The 19,605-nt window shown below is 51.2% G+C and overlaps 1 protein-coding gene across 1 annotated transcript in view; it reads right to left on the bottom strand.

The window, feature by feature from the left end:
* fam193a (family with sequence similarity 193 member A) overlaps positions 1 to 19,605 on the bottom strand; it is a 292,373-nt gene that overhangs the window by 96,725 nt on the left and 176,043 nt on the right. Inside the window, exons 4-5 of the mRNA XM_070877089.1 lie at positions 10,664 to 10,827; positions 2,835 to 3,002 (exon numbers count right to left, since the gene is read on the bottom strand). Of these exons, the coding sequence (XP_070733190.1) occupies positions 2,835 to 3,002; positions 10,664 to 10,827 (332 nt within the window). The remainder of the gene's footprint in view (positions 1 to 2,834; positions 3,003 to 10,663; positions 10,828 to 19,605) is intronic.

The following is a 19,605-nucleotide window of genomic DNA, read 5'->3' as shown; positions in this document are numbered from 1 at the left end:
GGTGTAAGAATTATATGGAGCAGTGATAATGGGAGATTTTAAATATCTCAATATAGACTTGGATAGTAATAAAGGGCAGAGAGGGGGAAGAATTTCTGAAGTATGTTCAGGAGAACTTTCTTGATCAGTATGGTTCCGGCCCAATGAGGAACGAGGCATTGCTGGATCTGGTTCTGGGGAATGAGATAGGTCAAGTGGATCAAAGTTCAGTCAGGGAACATTTAGGGAACAGTGATCACGTTATCATAAGGTTTAGGTTAGCTATGAAAAGGACAAAGAGCAATCTACAGTCAAAATACATAACTGGAGGAGGGACAATTTCAGTGGGATGAGAACGGACCTGACCCGGGTAAATTGGAATCAATGATAGATAGGAAAAACTGTAATTGAACAATGGGCTGCCTTTAAAGGGGAGATGGTTCGGGTACAGTTGAGGTACGTTCCAACGAGGGGGAAAAGTAGTGCATCCAAAGCCAGAACTCCCTTATGACAAAAGAGATAGAGAGTAAGACAAAACAAGGGTCAGGTTGAGAGTACAAAGTTCAGAGGGGAAGTGAGAAAAGAAATAAGAGGCAAAGAGAAAGTATGAGAATAGAATGGCAGCTAACATAAAAGGGAATCCAAAAGTCTTCTACAGGCATATAAATAGTAAACGAGTAGTAAGAGGGGGGGTGGGGCCGATTAAGGTCCAAAAAGGAGACCTACACATAGAGGCAGAGGGAATGGCTGAGGTACTAAATGAGTACTTTGCATCTGTCTTTACCAAGGAAGATGATGCTGCCAAAGTCATAGTGAAAGAGGAGGTAGTTGAGATATTGGATGGGATAATAACTGATTGAGGTACTAGAAAGGCTGGCTGTACTTAAGGTAGATAAGTCACCAGGACCGGATGGGATGCGTCCTTGGATGCTATGGGAAGTTAAGATGGAAACTGCGGAGAAACTGGCCATAACCTTCCAATCTTCCTTGGATACGGCGGTGGTGCCAGAAGAAAATTGCAAATGTTACACCCTTGTTCAAAAAAAAAAAGGGTGCAAGGACAAACCCAGCAACTACAGGCCAGTCAGCTTAACTTCAGTGGTCGGGAAGCTTTTAGAAACAATAATCTGGGACAAAATCAACAGACACTTGGACAAGTTTGGATTAATTAAGAGAAGCTAGCACGGATTTCTTCAAGGCAAATCATGTTTAACTAACTTGATTGTTTTGATGAGGTAACAGAGTGGGTTGATGAGAGCAATACGGTTGATGTATACATGGTCTTCCAAAGAGCGTTTGATAAAGTGCCACAGAATAGGCTTGCCAGCAAGGTTGAAGCCCATGGAATAAAAGTGACAGTGGCAGCATGGATACAAAATTGGCTCAGTGACAGGAACCAGAACGTAGTAGTGAATGGTTGATTTTCGGACTGGAGGAAGGTAGACAGTGGTGTTCCCCAGGGATCAGTTCTAGGACCACTACTTTTCTTGATACACCTTGACTTAGGTGTACAGGGCACTATTTCAGAATTTGCAGATAACACAAAATTTGGAAGTACAGTGAACAATGAGAAGGATAGGGATAGACTTCAAGGGGACAGACAGGCTGGTGGAATGGGCAGACATGTGGCAGATGAAATTTAACACAGAAAAGTGTGAAGTGATACATTTTGGTAGGAAGAATGAGTGGCAACATAAACACAAGAGTACATCTCTAAAGAGGGTGTACGAACAGAGAGACCAGGAGGGTATATGTGCAAAAATTGTTGAAGGTTGCAGGGCGGGTTGAGAAAGTGTTTAAAAAAGCATATGGGATCCTGGGCTTTATAAATAGAGGCATTGAGTACAAAAGCAAGGAAGCAAGGAAGTGATGAACCTTTATAAAAGCATGGTTCGACCTTAGCTAAAGTACTGTGTCTAATTCTGGACACCGCACTTTAGGAAGGATGTGGAGACCTTAGAGAGGGCGCAGAAAAGATTTACAAGAATGGTTCCAGGGATGAAGCACTTCAGTTACGTGGATAGACTGGAGAAGTTGGGGTTGTTCTCCTCAGAGTAGAGAAGATTTGACAGAGTTGTTCAAAATTGAGAGGTCTAGACAGATTAGATAAGAGAGAAACTGTTCCCATTGGCGGAAGGGTTGAGAACCAGTGGACACAGATTTAAGGTGATTGGCAGAAGATCCAAAAGGAACATGAGGAAAAACTTAGTGGTTCGAATCTGGAATGCACTGCCTGAAAGCCTGGTGGAGGCAGATCCAATCAGAAAGGAATTAGACAAGTACCTGAAAGAAAAACAAATTACAGGGTTACAGGGAAAGGATGGGAATTGGGACTACCTGAAGTGCTCTTGCAGAGAGCCGGCACGGGCTTGATGTGCTCCTATTATGCTGTAACGATTCTATGGTTCTATTCTATGAATCAGTTACTCCCCTACAATCGGTGTCTAATCTCACACAGGAAGAATGACCAGAAATAATTTGCAGGGCTGTGAGGCAAGGGAGTGGGATGAATTGGATCGCTCGTTCAGAGAGTCGGCACAGGTACAATGGGCCAAATGGCTTCCTTCTGTGCTGTATGATTCTATGATATTTTCAGTATTTAAATCAGTTAACAGAGTAACTTCTGACACAGATATTGTAGTCACAAACTCTACAGGTGAGCTGCACATTAAAGGCTGCTCACTCATTAAGTACTCAAACACTGGAAAATGTAACGTGCATCACTTTACACAGAGAGCAAACCCGATTCCAAATATAGTCAGATTGGGGTGACTTTGTCTACATTCCCTGCCACTATGGTCAGTTCAACCAGTTGCGCAATAAATATTTGATTAATTAAGTCATATATCACTTACCTGTCTACCAGCTCTTTCATTCCCTCCTTATCTGGCACCAGCGATTGGTCCTGATCATCAGCCAACGGTGTCCCAGCTTGACGATAAATACATCGAACCATGTAACGTACCTCTGACCAATAATGCTGAAGCTGCTGAGATTCTCGCTCGTTCTCTGCCGATATTTCTCTGCAAAGAATGAGTCGATTCAATAACTATCACTGCGATCCTCGAGGAGGAAAGATACCCAATTTCAAGCAGCCTTTTCCTTTAAATGAACCTACTGGATCCTATTTGCAAAACAAGGCCCATGGGTGAATTGAACTACTCATGTGTGATGTCTTTAAGGCACTTTTCAGCGGATGCTGAAGCTCCAAGAGAGCAGTACTCTGCAGACCAGCCATCGAAATTCCATCGCTACTTTTTAAATCAACCAGCATACTGTCAGCTCCCATTTTCAGCTCCTGTGACCTCGGTTCAGGTGCTGTTGAAGGTGCAGAATTAGGATCATGTCTTTGGAAGAACTGTAGCGCCGATTCACCAGAATAAGATAAAGGCTAAAAAAGTTAAACAGGTTGCACAGGACTAGGCTTGTATTATCTTCAGTATAGAAGGGTGATCCAATTGAGGTGTTTAAGATGGGGTAGATAGAAATAAACTATTTCCTCTGGTGGAAGGAGACCAGCACAAGGGGGCATTAACCTTGAAATTAGAGCCAATCCATGCAGGGCTGATGTCAGGAAACACATTCCAATTTAGTACACTCTAGATTAACAGTCACCACTCCAGATTACATCCAGAGTAACTCAGATTGAAGATTGGTCGAGCAGAACTTTTGTTTTTAAAGACAGTGATATATTAAAAAGGTTAAGATTTGAGAAAATGCCTCACACTCTTAAATGAGCAACATTGCATAACTGTACCCTAAACAAAACCTAAAACTATACACTAGTTCTTGCCGGTGAAGATTGACAGATTATAAACAGCAAGTCGGTAAAACCTGTCATTTTTGTTTCCCTGGAGTGGAAGAAGTTGTTACGAACAAGGAGGGGAAGGGGAGAAATCATATTTTGTGCAGAATAAAATATGGCTAAAGGTGGCACTGAACAGGAGGAAGTTTCCAATCCTAGAAAACCTATTCACATTTCAGCCACACTATGGCCCCAAGTTTCCACATGATTTGTTCCTGATTTTTAGGAGCAACTGGTGTAGAACGGAGTATCTTAGAAATCGGAATTCTCGTCATTTAGTTTGCTCTAGTTCTAGTCAGTTAGAACAGTTTCACTTTGGAACAGAATTTTTTTTCAAAAGGGGGCGTGTCCGGCCACTTACGCCTGATTTCAAAGTTTCGTCAGTGAAAACTTACTCCAAACTAAATTAGAATGGAGTAAGTGAAGATTTTTGTACGCTCGAAAAAACCTTGTCTACACTTTAGAAAATCAGGCGTAGGTTACAAATCAGGCGTAGGGAATGGTTGGGGGGGGAGGGGGGGGGTGTTTAAAGGGAAGTTTACAAACATTAAACACTTCAGTTTTACAAATAAAGAGCCATCATCAATAATAAATGATAAATACATCAATAAATCAACCAATAAATCAAGCAAAAAAAATTAATAAGAAATAATTTTTTTTTTTAATCAATAAATGAAACATTTTCTACTTACCGACTGCAGCACCGGGAGCCCTCCAACAGCGTGCTGGGATGCCCCCAGCCCCCCAGTGTGTCTCTGTCAGTGTCTCTATCTCTCTGTCTGTCTGTCTGTGTGTGTCTCTCATTCTCTATCTGTCAGTGTCTGTGTTTCTGACAGGGGGAGGAGGGGGGGGAGCAGAGGGAGAGAGGGGGAGGAACAGAGGGAGAGAGGGGGGGAGGGGGGGGGGGAAGAAAGGAGATGGGGGGGGCAAAGGAGACGGGGGGGGGGGGGGCAAAGGAGACGGGGGGGGGGGGGGGCAAAGGAGACGGGGGGGGGGGGGCAAAGGAGACGGAGGGGGCCAAAGGAGACGGAGGGGGCCAAAGGAGACGGAGGGGGGCAAAGGAGACGGAGGGGGGCAAAGGAGACGGAGGGGGGCAAAGGAGACGGAGGGGGGCAAAGGAGACGGAGGGGGGCAAAGGAGACGGAGGGGGGCAAAGGAGACGGAGGGGGGCAAAGGAGACGGAGGGGGGCAAAGGAGACGGAGGGGGGCAAAGGAGACGGAGGGGGGCAAAGGAGACGGAGGGGGGCAAAGGAGATTGGGGGGGGGTAAAGGAGATTGGGGGGGGGAAAAGGAGATTGGGGGGGGGAAAAGGAGATTGGGGGGGGGGGAAGGAGATTGGGGGGGGGGAAGGAGATTGGGGGGGGAAAGGAGATTGGGGGGGGGGAAAGGAGATTGGGGGGGGGGAAAGGAGATTGGGGGGGGGGAAAGGAGATTGGGGGGGGGGAAAGGAGATTGGGGGGGGAAAGGAGATTGGGGGGGGAAAGGAGATTGGGGGGGGAAAGGAGATTGGGGGGGGAAAGGAGATTGGGGGGGGAAAGGAGATTGGGGGGGGAAAGGAGATTGGGGGGGGAAAGGAGATTGGGGGGGGGAAAGGAGATTGGGGGGGGGAAAGGAGATTGGGGGGGGGAAAGGAGATTGGGGGGGGGAAAGGAGATTGGGGGGGGGAAAGGAGATTGGGGGGGGGAAAGGAGATTGGGGGGAGGGAAAGGAGATTGGGGGGGGGAAAGGAGATTGGGGGGGGGAAAGGAGATTGGGGGGGGGAAAGGAGATTGGGGGGGGGGGGAAAGGAGATTGGGGGGGGGAAAGGAGATGGGGGGGGGAAAGGAGATTGGGGGGGGAAAGGAGATTGGGGGGGGGAAAGGAGATTGGGGGGGGGAAAGGAGATTGGGGGGGGGAAAGGAGATTGGGGGGGGGAAAGGAGATTGGGGGGGGAAAGGAGATTGGGGGGGGGAAAGGAGATTGGGGGGGGGAAAGGAGATTGGGGGGGGGAAAGGAGATTGGGGGGGGGAAAGGAGATTGGGGGGGGGAAAGGAGATTGGGGGGGGGAAAGGAGATTGGGGGGGGGAAAGGAGATTGGGGGGGGGAAAGGAGATTGGGGGGGGGAAAGGAGATTGGGGGGGGGAAAGGAGATTGGGGGGGGGAAAGGAGATTGGGGGGGGAAAGGAGATTGGGGGGGGAAAGGAGATTGGGGGGGGGAAAGGAGATTGGGGGGGGGAGAGGAGATTGGGGGGGGGAGAGGAGATTGGGGGGGGGAGAGGAGATTGGGGCAGGGGGGAGGAGATTGGGGCAGGGGGGAGGAGATTGGGGCAGGGGGGAGGAGATTGGGAGGGGGGGAGGAGATTGGGGGGGGGGAGGAGATTGGGGGGGGGAGGAGATTGGGGGGGGGAGGAGATTGGGGGGGGGGAAGGAGATTGGGGGGGGGGGAAGGAGATTGGGGGGGGGGAAGGAGATTGGGGGGGGGGAAGGAGATTGGGGGGGGGGGGGAAGGAGATGGGGGGGGGGGAGAAGGGAGATTGGGGGGGGGGGAGAAGGGAGATTGGGGGGGGGAGAAAAGGAGATTGGGGGGGGGGGGAAAGAGAAGGGGGAGGGAGGCTGAACGGGCAGGGCCCGAGACTTCCGGCAGGGCCCGTCCCCAGCACCAGATTTACAGGTAGGTGGCGTTGGGTCGGGTCAGGGGGGTGGTGGGAAGGAGGGAGGTTCGGGTCGGGGGGAGGGAGGTCAGGTCGGATCCAGTCCGGAGACTGGGGGGGGGGGTGGGGAGGAAGGATGAGGAGGAGGAGGGAGCGGGTGTCGGGCTCGGTCCGGGGGGGAGTGGGTGTCGCGGGGGGGGGGGGGGGGGGGGGGGGGGGGGGGAAAGAGAGCGAGAGAGAGAGCGGGTGTCGGGCCGGTCCGGGAGGAAGCAGGAGCTGGCCGTGGGAGGAGCTTTATTCACGCAGCCCCAGTGAGGCCATTCAGCCAGGGCTAGGGGCTGCGTGCGTCGGGCCCCTCCCACACAGTTTCGGGCGCCTGGAGCTACTGCACTTGCGTGCCCACTGTAGCGCGCATGTGCAGAGGTCCCGGCACTGTTTTCAGCGCAGGGACCTGGCTCCGCCCCCTACAGCTCCTGCTGCGCTGCGCCAAGGGCCAGAGGACCTGCAGGGAGGTGGAGAATACGGAGGGTTTTTTTAGGCGCACTTTGTGGCTCGAAAAACGGCCGTCCAGGTCGGGATTGCGCCGTTCTAGGCGCGGCTCGAAACTTGGGCTCAATGTTCCCTCACCACCCCTTCCATAAATCCAGTCCACATCTTCGCTCATGACCTCTACTCCCTCCTTTGGTTGGTCTGGGAACCCCTCTTCCCAATGCACAATAGCACAAGAACCTCTAAACATGCAGAGCTACATTGATGATTCAACGCCTTGCATAACCACGTCTACACAAAGTACTATAGAATACAGAAAACTTCGGAACCAGCCGTCTCTACCTGACAAATACTTCCCTTCCCTTCTATTATTGCATAAATGATGGATCAACTGTTCAACATTTCACTACAAAAAGGCAAATGGCCCAATACTGCAGCCTAGACAGACAAGGTTGGGTAGGGCTGCAATCTACCTTAATGCATACTTGGAGAGTGGGCTTCCAGGCCTCAATTACACAAGCTGTGTGCAGGAGGGATCAGTGAGATAAATGTGACAGTTCAGGGCAGGGATCAACAGGCCGACATTTATATACTTCAGCTCTGCCAGATAGGACGCAGTTGGAATACCGTGTCCTGGTTTGTGCACCTTACTTTAGGAAGGATAGCAAGGCCATGGCGCGGGGGCAGAAGAGTTTCACTTCATCCGTAAATGGGATGGGGCGCTTTATAGTTATGTGGAGAGACTAGAGAAACTGGGGCTCCTTTCATTCGAGCAAACAAGGTTAAGAGGAGATCTGGCCATCCAGGACAGAGCAGTTTGTTCGATAGGCACTCTTGCCACTGGACTCAACTTGCATCTAGGTCTGGTTCGGACAAGTTATCAGCATGTCCTCCACCATATATAAAAGTACCAGAAGTCTTGTGACAAGTGACCAATACGATCAAATCGTAGATAATATGGCAAACAACAGTAGCGAGGGCCAAGGAAGAAATATATTATTGCATGCAAGCAAATTTCAAATGGAATAAGGTCCAAACAAAATGGTATTCAACACGGAAAGATAGATTGGTTCAGGAGAAATTAGAAAGCTTTAAAATTATTAATTTTGCAAGACAAGTATAAAGAAAAATAAGCTGGATAAGCAAGCCGTATCCAAAATGGAGAGGGGGAGGGGGGGAAATCAAAATGGAAATAAGAAAAACATATACAATGCAGACAAGAAAATAAAATGAAGGATTATTGAAATTACAGCAGGCTAAAAATGGTAATTGAGTTGCAACAGGGCACTGGAGGGAAACACAGACAAAGATGTTAAGCATAGTAAAAAACATTTTATCACTATAATTATAAAGGATTGGTTATGGGGAAGTTAAACATCTGAAGGATAAAAGCAGCAGAGAAACTGAAAATGATGGGAAAGCAGTAAATTATTCAATGATTATTTTGTACAGTACAACTATTCAATGGGTTGAAAAATACTGATTATCGTAGTGCACTGCATATCCTAAAGGATTTTTAAAACTCAGTCTGGAGTAGGTACTCAATAAAAGGACTGAAGACGAACAAATTCTCTGGGGGAGAGACAGCATATACTTTAGGGTACTGAAGGAGATACGTACATCTCTGACCGTAGTCACAATGGATTCATTGGCTACTGATTGGGTTCCGTGGGATGAGGGGGAAATGCAGTACTGAATAATTGAAAGTGATAATAGATGAGATCTAACCTACGTCCAACACTACATTGGATTGGAATATAAATCAGATTTGTTTTACGATTTCAGATCAAAGAAAACTGCTCAAGAGCAGAAGCATTACGAGCAGGAGTAGGCCATACGGCTACTCGAGCCTGCTCTGCCATTCAATAAGACCATGGCTGATCCTCGACCTCAACTCCACTTTTCCATCCAATCCCCATATCCCTTGATTCCACTAAAGTCCAAAAATCTATATCTCAGCCTTCAATATATTCAACGATTCAGCATCCACAGCCCTTTGGGGTAGAGAATTCCAATAAGGCCGACCCCTTATCCTGAGACTATGCCCCTACTTCTAGACTCCCCGGCCAGGGGAAACAATCTTTCAGCATCTACCCTGTCAATCCCCCTCAGAATCTTGCATATTTCAATAAGATCACCTCACATTCTTCTAAATTTGAGTGTACAGGCCTAATCTTCTCAACCTTTCCTGAAAGGACAACCCTCTCATCCCAGGAATCAATCATTCTAGTAAATCTAAGAGACAATCTATAAACATGAGTATCAAAAACTGGGGCCATAGCAGGAGAAAATGGTAAGAAAACACATTTAAAAGCTCTTTATCTGAATGCATGCAGCATTCATGACAAATTAGATGAGTTTTTGGCACAAATAGTTACAAATGGCTATGATCTGGTAGCCATAACAGAGACGTGATTGCAAGGTGACCAAGACTGGGAACTAAATATTCAGGAGTACTTGACAATTCGGAAGGACAGACAGAAAGGAAAAGGAGGTGGGGTAGCTCTATTGTTAAAGGATGGAATTACAGCAATAGTGAGAAACTATATTGGCTCAAATGATCAGGATGTTGACAGAGTCTGTGGCTCTCATATTGGACTGTTCAGCCACCAAAGAACTCACTTCAGGAGTGGAAGCAAGTCTTCCTCGATTCCAAGGGACTGCCTATGATGATGATGATGATGATGATGAAGATGATGATGAAGAAACAGTTTGGATGGAGATAAGGAATAATAAGGGGAAAAAAATCACTGGTGGGTGTAGTCTATAGGCCCCCTAACAGTAGCAACTCTGTTGGTTGGAGTATAAACCAGGAAATAGTGAGGGCTTGTAAAAAGGGAACAGTAATAATCTTGGGTGATTTTAACCTCCATATTGATTGGACAAATCAAATTGGTCTAAGTAGCCTTGAGGAAGAGTTCATAGAGTGCATAAGCGATGGGTTCCTTGAGCAGTATGTAATGGAACCAACCAGGGGGCAGGCTATCTTAGATTTGGTCCTGTGCAATGAGATAGGATTAATAAACAATCTCCTAATAAAGGGTCCCCTTGGAATGAGTGATCATAACATGGTTGAATTTCAAATTCAGATGGAGGGTGAGAAAGTTGGATCTCAAACCAGCGTACTAATAAAGGAGACTACAAAGATATGAGGGCAGAGTTGGATAAAGTGGACTGGGAAAATAGATGAAAGTTGATGAACAGTGGCGTACAGTTAAGGAGATATTTCGTAACTCTCAATAAAAATATATTCCAGTGAGGAAGAAAGACAGAGATAGACAGTTTCTTAACTGATAAGGGGTTATGGGGAGTGGGCAGGGAAGTAGACCCGAGTCCATGATCGAATCAACCATGATCGTATTAAATGGCGGAGCAGGCTTGAGGGGCCATATGGCCTACTCCTGCTCCTATTTCTTATGTTCTTATGTAAGTATATCCTTCCTTAGATAAGGAGACCAAAATTGTGGACAACAGAACAGAACTCAAATAACTTGGTGGTTTCTACAAGTGTGGCAACATACACCATCTTTATTTAGGAGTGTTGTATTGCATCAAAAGACCTTTCCGAAGAAATTTCTTATTTTTCCCCACCATCCTGTTCTGAAGTCATTAACTGCTTGCAAGGATACGATTCTGCACGTGCCTTTCAGTGTCTTGCTCCAAGTGTGAGCCCTGACAGAGTGCGAGCAGATTCTTTTGACTGTCTAGGTGGGAGAGTAGACATCTTTTCTCATATAAACAGTAACAAAGAGTCACTTACCTGCGCTCATTGCAAGCCTCACAGTTGCAAGCTATTTCTGAAGGTGCGGGGGTGTTTACGTCTGTCCCGGGTGCAGACTGTACTCCGACAGCCAGTCTTCCACCTATCGAGTCCTGGGGTGCTCCATTATTAGCCACTGGCATATGCAATAAGAAGTCTTGGTTCTTTAGTCACAGAGAAACAGAAATAAAATGGAATCAGAGGGAATCAGAAAACACCTGACAAAATGAAGCTACACGCAGCAATCATCATCAAACACAACAGAAAAATCCCCAGTGATCAAGGGTATCGACCTGGCTTGGTCCTCTCACCATAATTTCTAGGATTTTATATCACAACCTAGACCAACACTCTTGTGCTGTGCAGTGCAGTGCTGAGGGAGTGTTGCATTGTTGCCTTTGGGCGAGTTATTAAGGGGCCAAGTTTCGGCCTGAGTTGTTCCTGTTTTTTTGGAGCAACTGGTTTAGAATGGAGTATCTTAGAAATTGCAATTCTCAGCATTTAGTTTGCTCCAGTTCTAGTCAGTTAGAACAGTTTCAGTTTGGAAGAGATTTTTTTTCCAAAAAGGGGGTGTGTCCGGCCACTTATGCCCGTTTTGAAAGTTTAGGCAGTGAAAACATACACCAAACTAACTTAGAATGGAGTAAGTGTAGATTTTTGTACGCTCAGAAAAACCTTGTCTACACTTAGAAAATCAGGCGTAGATTACAAATCAGGCGTAGGGAAAGGGCGGGGTTTAAAGGGAAGTTTACAAACATTAAACATTTCAGTTTTACAAATAAAGAGCCATCAATAATAAATGATCAATACATCAATAAATCAATCAAAAAATAAATAAATAAATAAAAAATGTAAAAAATCAATAAAACAAAACATTTTCTACTTACCGGCTGCAGCACCAGGAGTCTTCTTATAGCATGCTGGGACGCAGACCACCCGCCCCGTGTCTGTGTGTGTGTGTGTGTGTCTCTGTGTTTCTGAGGGGCGTGGGTGGAGGTGGGGGCGTGGGTGGAGGAGGGGGCGTGGGTGGAGGAGGGGGCGTGGGTGGAGGAGGGGGCGTGGGTGGAGGAGGGGGCGTGGGTGGAGGTGGGGGCGTGGGTGGAGGTGGGGGCGTGGGTGGAGGTGGGGGCGTGGGTGGAGGTGGGGGCGTGGGTGGAGGAGGGGGCGTGGGTGGAGGAGGGGGCGTGGGTGGAGGAGGGGGCGTGGGTGGAGGAGGGGGCTGGGTGGAGGAGGGGCTTGGGTGGAGGAGGGGCCTGGGTGGAGGAGGGGCCTGGGTGGAGGAGGGGCCTGGGTGGAGGAGGGGCCTGGGTGGAGGAGGGGCCTGGGTGGAGGAGGGGCCTGGGTGGAGGAGGGGCCTGGGTGGAGGAGGGGCCTGGGTGGAGGAGGGGCCTGGGTGGAGGAGGGGCCTGGGTGGAGGAGGGGCCTGGGTGGAGGAGGGGCCTGGGTGGAGGAGGGGCGTGGGTGGAGGAGGGGCGTGGGTGGAGGAGGGGCGTGGGTGGAGGAGGGGCGTGGGTGGAGGAGGGGCGTGGGTGGAGGAGGGGCGTGGGTGGAGGAGGGGCGTGGGTGGAGGAGGGGCGTGGGTGGAGGAGGGGCGTGGGTGGAGGAGGGGCGTGGGTGGAGGAGGGGCGTGGGTGGAGGAGGGGCGTGGGTGGAGGAGGGGCGTGGGTGGAGGAGGGGCGTGGGTGGAGGAGGGGCGTGGGTGGAGGAGGGGCGTGGGTGGAGGAGGGGCGTGGGTGGAGGAGGGGCGTGGGTGGAGGAGGGGCGTGGGTGGAGGAGGGGCGTGGGTGGAGGAGGGGCGTGGGTGGAGGAGGGGCGTGGGTGGAGGAGGGGCGTGGGTGGAGGAGGGGCGTGGGTGGAGGAGGGGCGTGGGTGGAGGAGGGGCGTGGGTGGAGGAGGGGCGTGGGTGGAGGAGGGGCGTGGGTGGAGGAGGGGCGTGGGTGGAGGAGGGGCGTGGGTGGAGGAGGGCGTGGTGGAGGAGGGGCGTGGGTGGAGGAGGGGCGTGGGTGGAGGAGGGGCGTGGGTGGAGGAGGGCGTGGGTGGAGGAGGGGCGTGGGTGGAGGAGGGGCGTGGGTGGGAGGAGGGGCGTGGGTGGAGGAGGGGCGTGGGTGGAGGAGGGGCGTGGGTGGAGGAGGGGCGTGGGTGGAGGAGGGGCGTGGGTGGAGGAGGGGCGTGGGTGGAGGAGGGGCGTGGGTGGAGGAGGGGCGTGGGTGGAGGAGGGGCGTGGGTGGAGGATGGGCGTGGGTGGAGGAGGGGCGTGGGTGGAGGAGGGGCGTGGGTGGAGGAGGGGCGTGGGTGGAGGAGGGGCGTGGGTGGAGGAGGGGCGTGGGTGGAGGAGGGGCGTGGGTGGAGGAGGGGCGTGGGTGGAGGAGGGGCGTGGGTGGAGGAGGGGCGTGGGTGGAGGAGGGGCGTGGGTGGAGGAGGGGCGTGGGTGGAGGGAGGGGCGTGGGTGGAGGAGGGGCGTGGGTGGAGGAGGGGCGTGGGTGGAGGAGGGGCGTGGGTGGAGGAGGGGCGTGGGTGGAGGAGGGGCGTGGGTGGAGGAGGGGCGTGGGTGGAGGAGGGGCGTGGGTGGAGGAGGGGCGTGGGTGGAGGAGGGGCGTGGGTGGCGGAGGGGCGTGGGTGGCGGAGGGGCGTGGGTGGCGGAGGGGCGTGGGTGGAGGAGGGGCGTGGGTGGGAGGAGGGGCGTGGGTGGAGGAGGGGCGTGGGTGGAGGAGGGGCGTGGGTGGAGGAGGGGCGTGGGCGGAGGAGGGGCGTGGGCGGCGGAGGGGCGTGGGCGGCGGAGGGGCGTGGGCTGAGGAGGGGCGTGGGGCTGAGGAGGGGCGTGGGCTGAGGAGGGGCGTGGGCTGAGGAGGGGCGTGGGCTGAGGAGGGGCGTGGGCTGAGGAGGGGCGTGGGCTGAGGAGGGGCGTGGGCTGAGGAGGGGCGTGGGTTGAGGAGGGGCGTGGGTGGAGGAGGGGCGTGGGTGGAGGAGGGGCGTGGGTGGAGGAGGGGCGTGGGTGGAGGAGGGGCGTGGGTGGAGGAGGGGCGTGGGTTGAGGAGGGGCGTGGGTTGAGGAGGGGCGTGGGTTGAGGAGGGGCGTGGTTGAGGAGGGGCGTGGGTGGAGGAGGGGCGTGGGTGGAGGAGGGGCGTGGGTGGAGGTGGGGCGTGGGTGGAGGAGGGGCGTGGGTGGAGGAGGGGCGTGGGTGGAGGAGGGGCGTGGGTGGAGGAGGGGCGTGGGTGGAGGAGGGGCGTGGGTGGAGGAGGGGCGTGGGTGGAGGAGGGGCGTGGGTGGAGGAGGGGCGTGGGTGGAGGAGGGGCGTGGGTGGAGGAGGGGCGTGGGTGGAGGAGGGGCGTGGGTGGAGGAGGGGCGTGGGTGGAGGAGGGGCGTGGGTGGAGGAGGGGCGTGGGTGGAGGAGGGGCGTGGGTGGAGGAGGGGCGTGGGTGGAGGAGGGGCGTGGGTGGAGGAGGGGCGTGGGTGGAGGAGGGGCGTGGGTGGAGGAGGGGCGTGGGTGGAGGAGGGGCGTGGGTGGAGGAGGGGCGTGGGTGGAGGAGGGGCGTGGGTGGAGGAGGGGCGTGGGTGGAGGAGGGGCGTGGGTGGAGGAGGGGCGTGGGTGGAGGAGGGGCGTGGGTGGAGGAGGGGCGTGGGTGGAGGAGGGGCGTGGGTGGAGGAGGGGCGTGGGTTGAGGAGGGGCGTGGGTTGAGGAGGGGCGTGGGTTGAGGAGGGGCGTGGGCTGCGGAGGGGCGTGGGCTGAGGAGGGGCGTGGGCTGAGGAGGGGCGTGGGCTGAGGAGGGGCGTGGGTTGAGGAGGGGCGTGGGTTGAGGAGGGGCGTGGGTTGAGGAGGGGCGTGGGTTGAGGAGGGGCGTGGGTTGAGGAGGGGCGTGGGTTGAGGAGGGGCGTGGGTTGAGGAGGGGCGTGGGTTGAGGAGGGGCGTGGGTTGAGGAGGGGCGTGGGTTGAGGAGGGGCGTGGGTTGAGGAGGGGCGTGGGTGGAGGAGGGGCGTGGGTGGAGGAGGGGCGTGGGTGGAGGAGGGGCGTGGGTGGAGGAGGGGCGTGGGTTGAGGAGGGGCGTGGGTTGAGGAGGGGCGTGGGTTGAGGAGGGGCGTGGGTTGAGGAGGGGCGTGGGTTGAGGAGGGGCGTGGGTTGAGGAGGGGCGTGGGTTGAGGAGGGGCGTGGGTTGAGGTGGGGCGTGGGTTGAGGTGGGGCGTGGGTTGAGGTGGGGCGGTGTCTGGGGTGGGGGAGAAGAGTAGAGAAGGGGAGGGGTGGGGGGGGGGGAAGAGAAGGGAGGAGAGAGAGAGAGAGAGAGAGAGAGAGAGAGAGAGAGAGAAGGAGGCTGAACGGGCCCTGCCCAGCCCAAGACCTCGGGCTTAGATTTACCGGATTGACAGGCAGGTGGTGGCGGGTCCGGGGGGTTCGGGAAGAGCGGAGGTCGGTAGTGGGAGGGGGGGCGGAGGGGAGTGGGGGCAGGAGGAGGAGGTCGGGAGCAGGGAGCCGGTAGCGGGAGTCAAGTCCCGGTCGGAAGCATAAACTGGGCGTGGGAGAAGCCTTATCCACGCAGCCCCAGTGAGGCCATTCGGCCAGGGCTAGGGGCTGCGTGCTTCAGGCCCCACCCACACAGTTTTGGGCGCCTGGAGCTACTGAAATGCACGCCCACTGTAGCATGCCTGTGCAGAGGTCCCGGCACTGTTTTCAGCGCAGGGACCTGGCTCCGCCCCCCACAGCTCGTGCTGCGCCGCGCCCAGCTCCAAAGGGAGCCGGAGAATAGGTACGTTTTTTTTAGACGCACTTTGTAGCGCGAAAAACAGGCGTCCAGGTCGGGGCTGCACTGTTCTAGGCGCGGCCCGAAACTTGGGCCCTATATCTCGGCTGTCTGCCAGTTCGGGTGGTTCAGGTGGACATTAAAGGCCACAAGGTTAAATTTGTAGAGCAAAGTTCTCCTGGTTAACATTTCTCCAATCACCAACAAAAACAGATTAACTGGAATGCCAACTATTACTTATTGCAAAAACTGCATTAGTAATTAAGCAGTATACTAGTGCACCAAATAATAATCAAACATCCAACATTTCGGAGTGCTTTATGCCTTGCAGACACTATTTTGGGGAACAAAAGCCGATGGCTGGATAAAGTATCAAATCGACAGAGTGCGAGCAACCAGTTAATGGCAAAAATAATGAGGAACCAAGGGTCTAATAAGAGTGAGGAATTTAAGGTAATTAACATTAGTAAAGCAAAGTATTGGAGAAATTAATGGGACTATAAGCCGAAAAATCCCCTGGACCTGATGGCCTACATCAGACGGTTCTAAAAGTGGTGGCTGCAGAGATATTGGATGCATTGGTTTTGATCGTCCAAAATTCCCTAGATTCTGGAACAATCCCCATGGTAGCAAACGTAACCCTGCTTTTCAACAAAGGAGGGAGAGAGAAAACAGGGAACTATAAGCCAGTTAACCTGACATCAGTAGTTGGGAAAATACTAGAATCTATCATAGGGATGTGGTAACACAGCACTTAGAAAATCATATGATTTGGCAAAGTCAACATCGTTTTATGAAAGGAATATAGTGTTCCGACAAATTTAGAGGTTTTTTGAGGTAATAACTAGCAGAGTAGATAAGGGGGAACCAGTAGATGTAGCATTTTTGGATTTTCAAAAGGCATTCTATAAAGGTGCCACACAAGAAGTTGTTACACAAGATTAGGGCTCATAGGATTGGGGGTAATATACTAGCATGGATTGAGGATTAGTTACAGGACAGAAAATAGTCGCAATAAACGTGTCATTTTCGGGTTGGAAGGCTGTAACTAGTAGAGTGCCGAAAGGATCAGTGTTTGGGCCTCAGCTATTTACAATTTCTATTACTTAGGTGAGGGCACCGAGTGTAATGTATCTAAGTTTGCTGACGATACAAAGCTAGGTGGGAAAGTAAGCTGCGAGAAGGTACACAAACGAGCCTGCAAAGGGATATAAACAGGTTATGCAAGTGGGCAAGAAGGTAGCAGATGGAGTATAATGTGGAGAAATGTGAAATTATCCACTTTGGTAGGAAGAATAGATAAACAGTATCTACATTTTTTAAAAAGGAGAGAGTGACTAGCATATGTTGGTAAGCAGAGGGATTTGGGTGTCATTGTACATAAATCACAGAAAGTTAACATGTAGGCAAAGCAAGCAATTAGGAAGGCTAATGGTATGTTGGCCTTTATTGCAAGGGAGTTGGAGTAAGGAAGTCTTGCTGCAATTATATAGGGGTTTGGTGAGACCACAACTGGAGTATTGTGCACAGTTTTGGTCTCCTTATCCAAGGAAGGATATACTTGCAATGAAGGCTCACTAGATTGACTCCTGTGATAAGAGAGTTGACCTACGAGGAGAGATTGAATGGAATGGGACGATATTCTCTAATGTTTAGAAAAACAAGGGGTGATCTCATTGAAATGTATAACATTCTGAGAGGGATTGATAGGTAGATGCTGAAAGGTTATGTCCTCTGGAGTGTAGAACTAGCGATCATAATCTCAGGCTAAGGGGTCGACCATTTAGGATTGAGCTGATGAGAAATTTCTTCAAGAGGGTTGTGAATCTTTGGAATTATCTACCCCAGAGGGCTGTGGATGCTCAGTCGTTCAGTATATTCAAGATAGAGATCGATGATTCTTGGACACTAAGGAAATCAAGGGATATGGGGATAGGACAGGAATGTGGAATTGAGGTAGAAGGTCGGTCATGATCTTGTTAAATGGCGGAGCAGGCTCGAACGGCCTACTCCTGCTCCTATTTCTTAACTTCTTAGAAGTTTGAGTTAGTGCAGAAATGGACCCATTTTAAACATAAGAATTTGGAGCAGGAGTAGGCCATTAGGCCTCTCGAGCTTGCTCCGCCATTTAATAAGATCATGGCTGATCTGATCTCGGGCTCAGCTCTACTTCCCTGCCCGCTCCCCATAACTCTTCACTCCCTTATCGATCAGAAATCTGTCCAGCTCCACCTTAAATATATTCAATGACCCAGCCTCCACAGCTCTCTGGGCAGAGAATTCCACAGATTTACAACCCTCAAAGACATTCCTCCTCTTCTCAGTTCTAAATGGGCGACTCCTTATTCTTAAACTGTGCCCCCTAGTTCTGGATTCCCCCACGAGTGGAAATATCCTTTCTGCATTCACCTTGTCGAGCCCCCTCAGTATCTTACATGTTTCAATAAGATCACCACTCATTCTTCTGAACTCCAATGTGTATAGGCCCAACCTAACCTCATAAGTCAGCCCCCTCATCTCCATAATCAACCGAGTGAACCTTCTCTGAACAGTTCCAATGTAAGTATATCCTTCCTTAATACGGAGACCAAAACAGTATGCAGCACTCTAGGTGTGATCTCACCAATACCCTGTACAGTTGTAGCAGGACATCTCTGTTTTAATACTCTATCCCCCTTGCCTTCCTAATTACTTGCTGTACCTGCATACTAACTTTGTGTGTTTCATGCACAAGGACGCCCAGGTCCCTCTGAACTGCAGCATTTTGTAGTTTCTCGCCATTTAAATAATAATCTGCTTTTTTATTTTTCCTGCCAAAATGGATAACCTCATACTTTCCCACATTATACTGCCAAATTTTTGCCCACTCACTTAGCCTATCTATATCCCTTTGCAGATTTTTTTGTGACCTCCTCACAATTTGCTATCTTTGTATCATCAGCAAACTACATTACACGAGCCTGAAGCATCTGACAGTGGGGCCAAGTAGCCCAATAATGAGGCCAGGAAACAAACCACGGCTGGGAAAAGGGAGTGGGGGAGAGAGATAGAGGCAGTTACAGGGTGGGGCAGAGGTTTAGGTGGAGATTACACTAATCATACAAGTTATGACAGAGAATACACCAACGTGAGAGACACCATTAGACACACCATGAAACCCTTTATTTAAAAAGGGAGAAAGGAATAGACAGAGTAATTACAGACCCTTCAGCCTAACCTCAGTGGTGAGAAAATAATTGGAGAAAATCCTCAGGGACAGTAGAAGTCTTGATTTAGAAAGACACGGATTAATGAAGGACAGTCAGCATGGGTGTGTTAAAGGAAGATCGTGTCCAACTAACTTGATTGAATTTTATGAAGAGGTAACAAGGAGGGTCGATGAGGGTAGTGTGTTTGATGTGTTGTATATGGATTTTAAGGCTTTTGATAAGGTCCCACATGGCAGACTGGTCAAAAAAGTAAAAGCCCATGGGATCCAGGGTAAAGTGGCGAGTTGGATCCAAAATTGTCTCAGAGGCAGGAAGCAAAGGGTAATGGTTGATGGGTGTTTTTGTGACTGGAAGGCTGGTTCCTGTGGAGTTCCACAGGGCTCAGTACTAGGTTCCTTGCTTATTGTGGTATATATCAATGATTTAGACTTGAATGCAGGGGATATGATTAAAAAGTTTGCAGGTGATACTAAAATCGGCTGCAAGATTGATAATGAAGAAGCTGTAGACGGCAGGAAAATATCAATGAACTGATCAGGTGGGCAGAACAGTGGCAAATGAAGTTCAATCCCGAGAAATGTGAGGTAATGCATTTGGGAGGGCTAACAAGGAAAGGGAATATACATTAAATGGTAGGACACTGAGAAGTATAGAGGAACAAAGGGACCTTGGAGTGCAGGTCCACAGATCCCTGAAGGTAGCAAGCCAGGTAGAAAAGGAGGTTAAGAAGGCATACACCTTTATTAGCCGAAGCATAGAATAGAAGAGCACTAGTTAGGCCACAGCTAGAGTACTGCGTGCAGTTCTGGTCACCACAGGAAAAATGTGATTGCACTAGAGAGGGTACAGAGGAGATTTATGAGGGTGTTGCCTGGACTGGAGAATTTGAGCTATGAGGAATGATTGGATAGGCTGGGGTTGTTTTCTTGGAAACAGAGAAAGCTGAGAGGAGACCTCATTGAGGTGTATAAAATTATGAGGAACCTAGAAAGAGTGGATAGGA

Source organism: Pristiophorus japonicus, chromosome 1, assembly GCF_044704955.1.
Source record: "Pristiophorus japonicus isolate sPriJap1 chromosome 1, sPriJap1.hap1, whole genome shotgun sequence".
NCBI lineage: Eukaryota > Metazoa > Chordata > Chondrichthyes > Pristiophoridae > Pristiophorus > Pristiophorus japonicus.
This window is presented reverse-complemented; position numbering and strand designations above follow the sequence as displayed.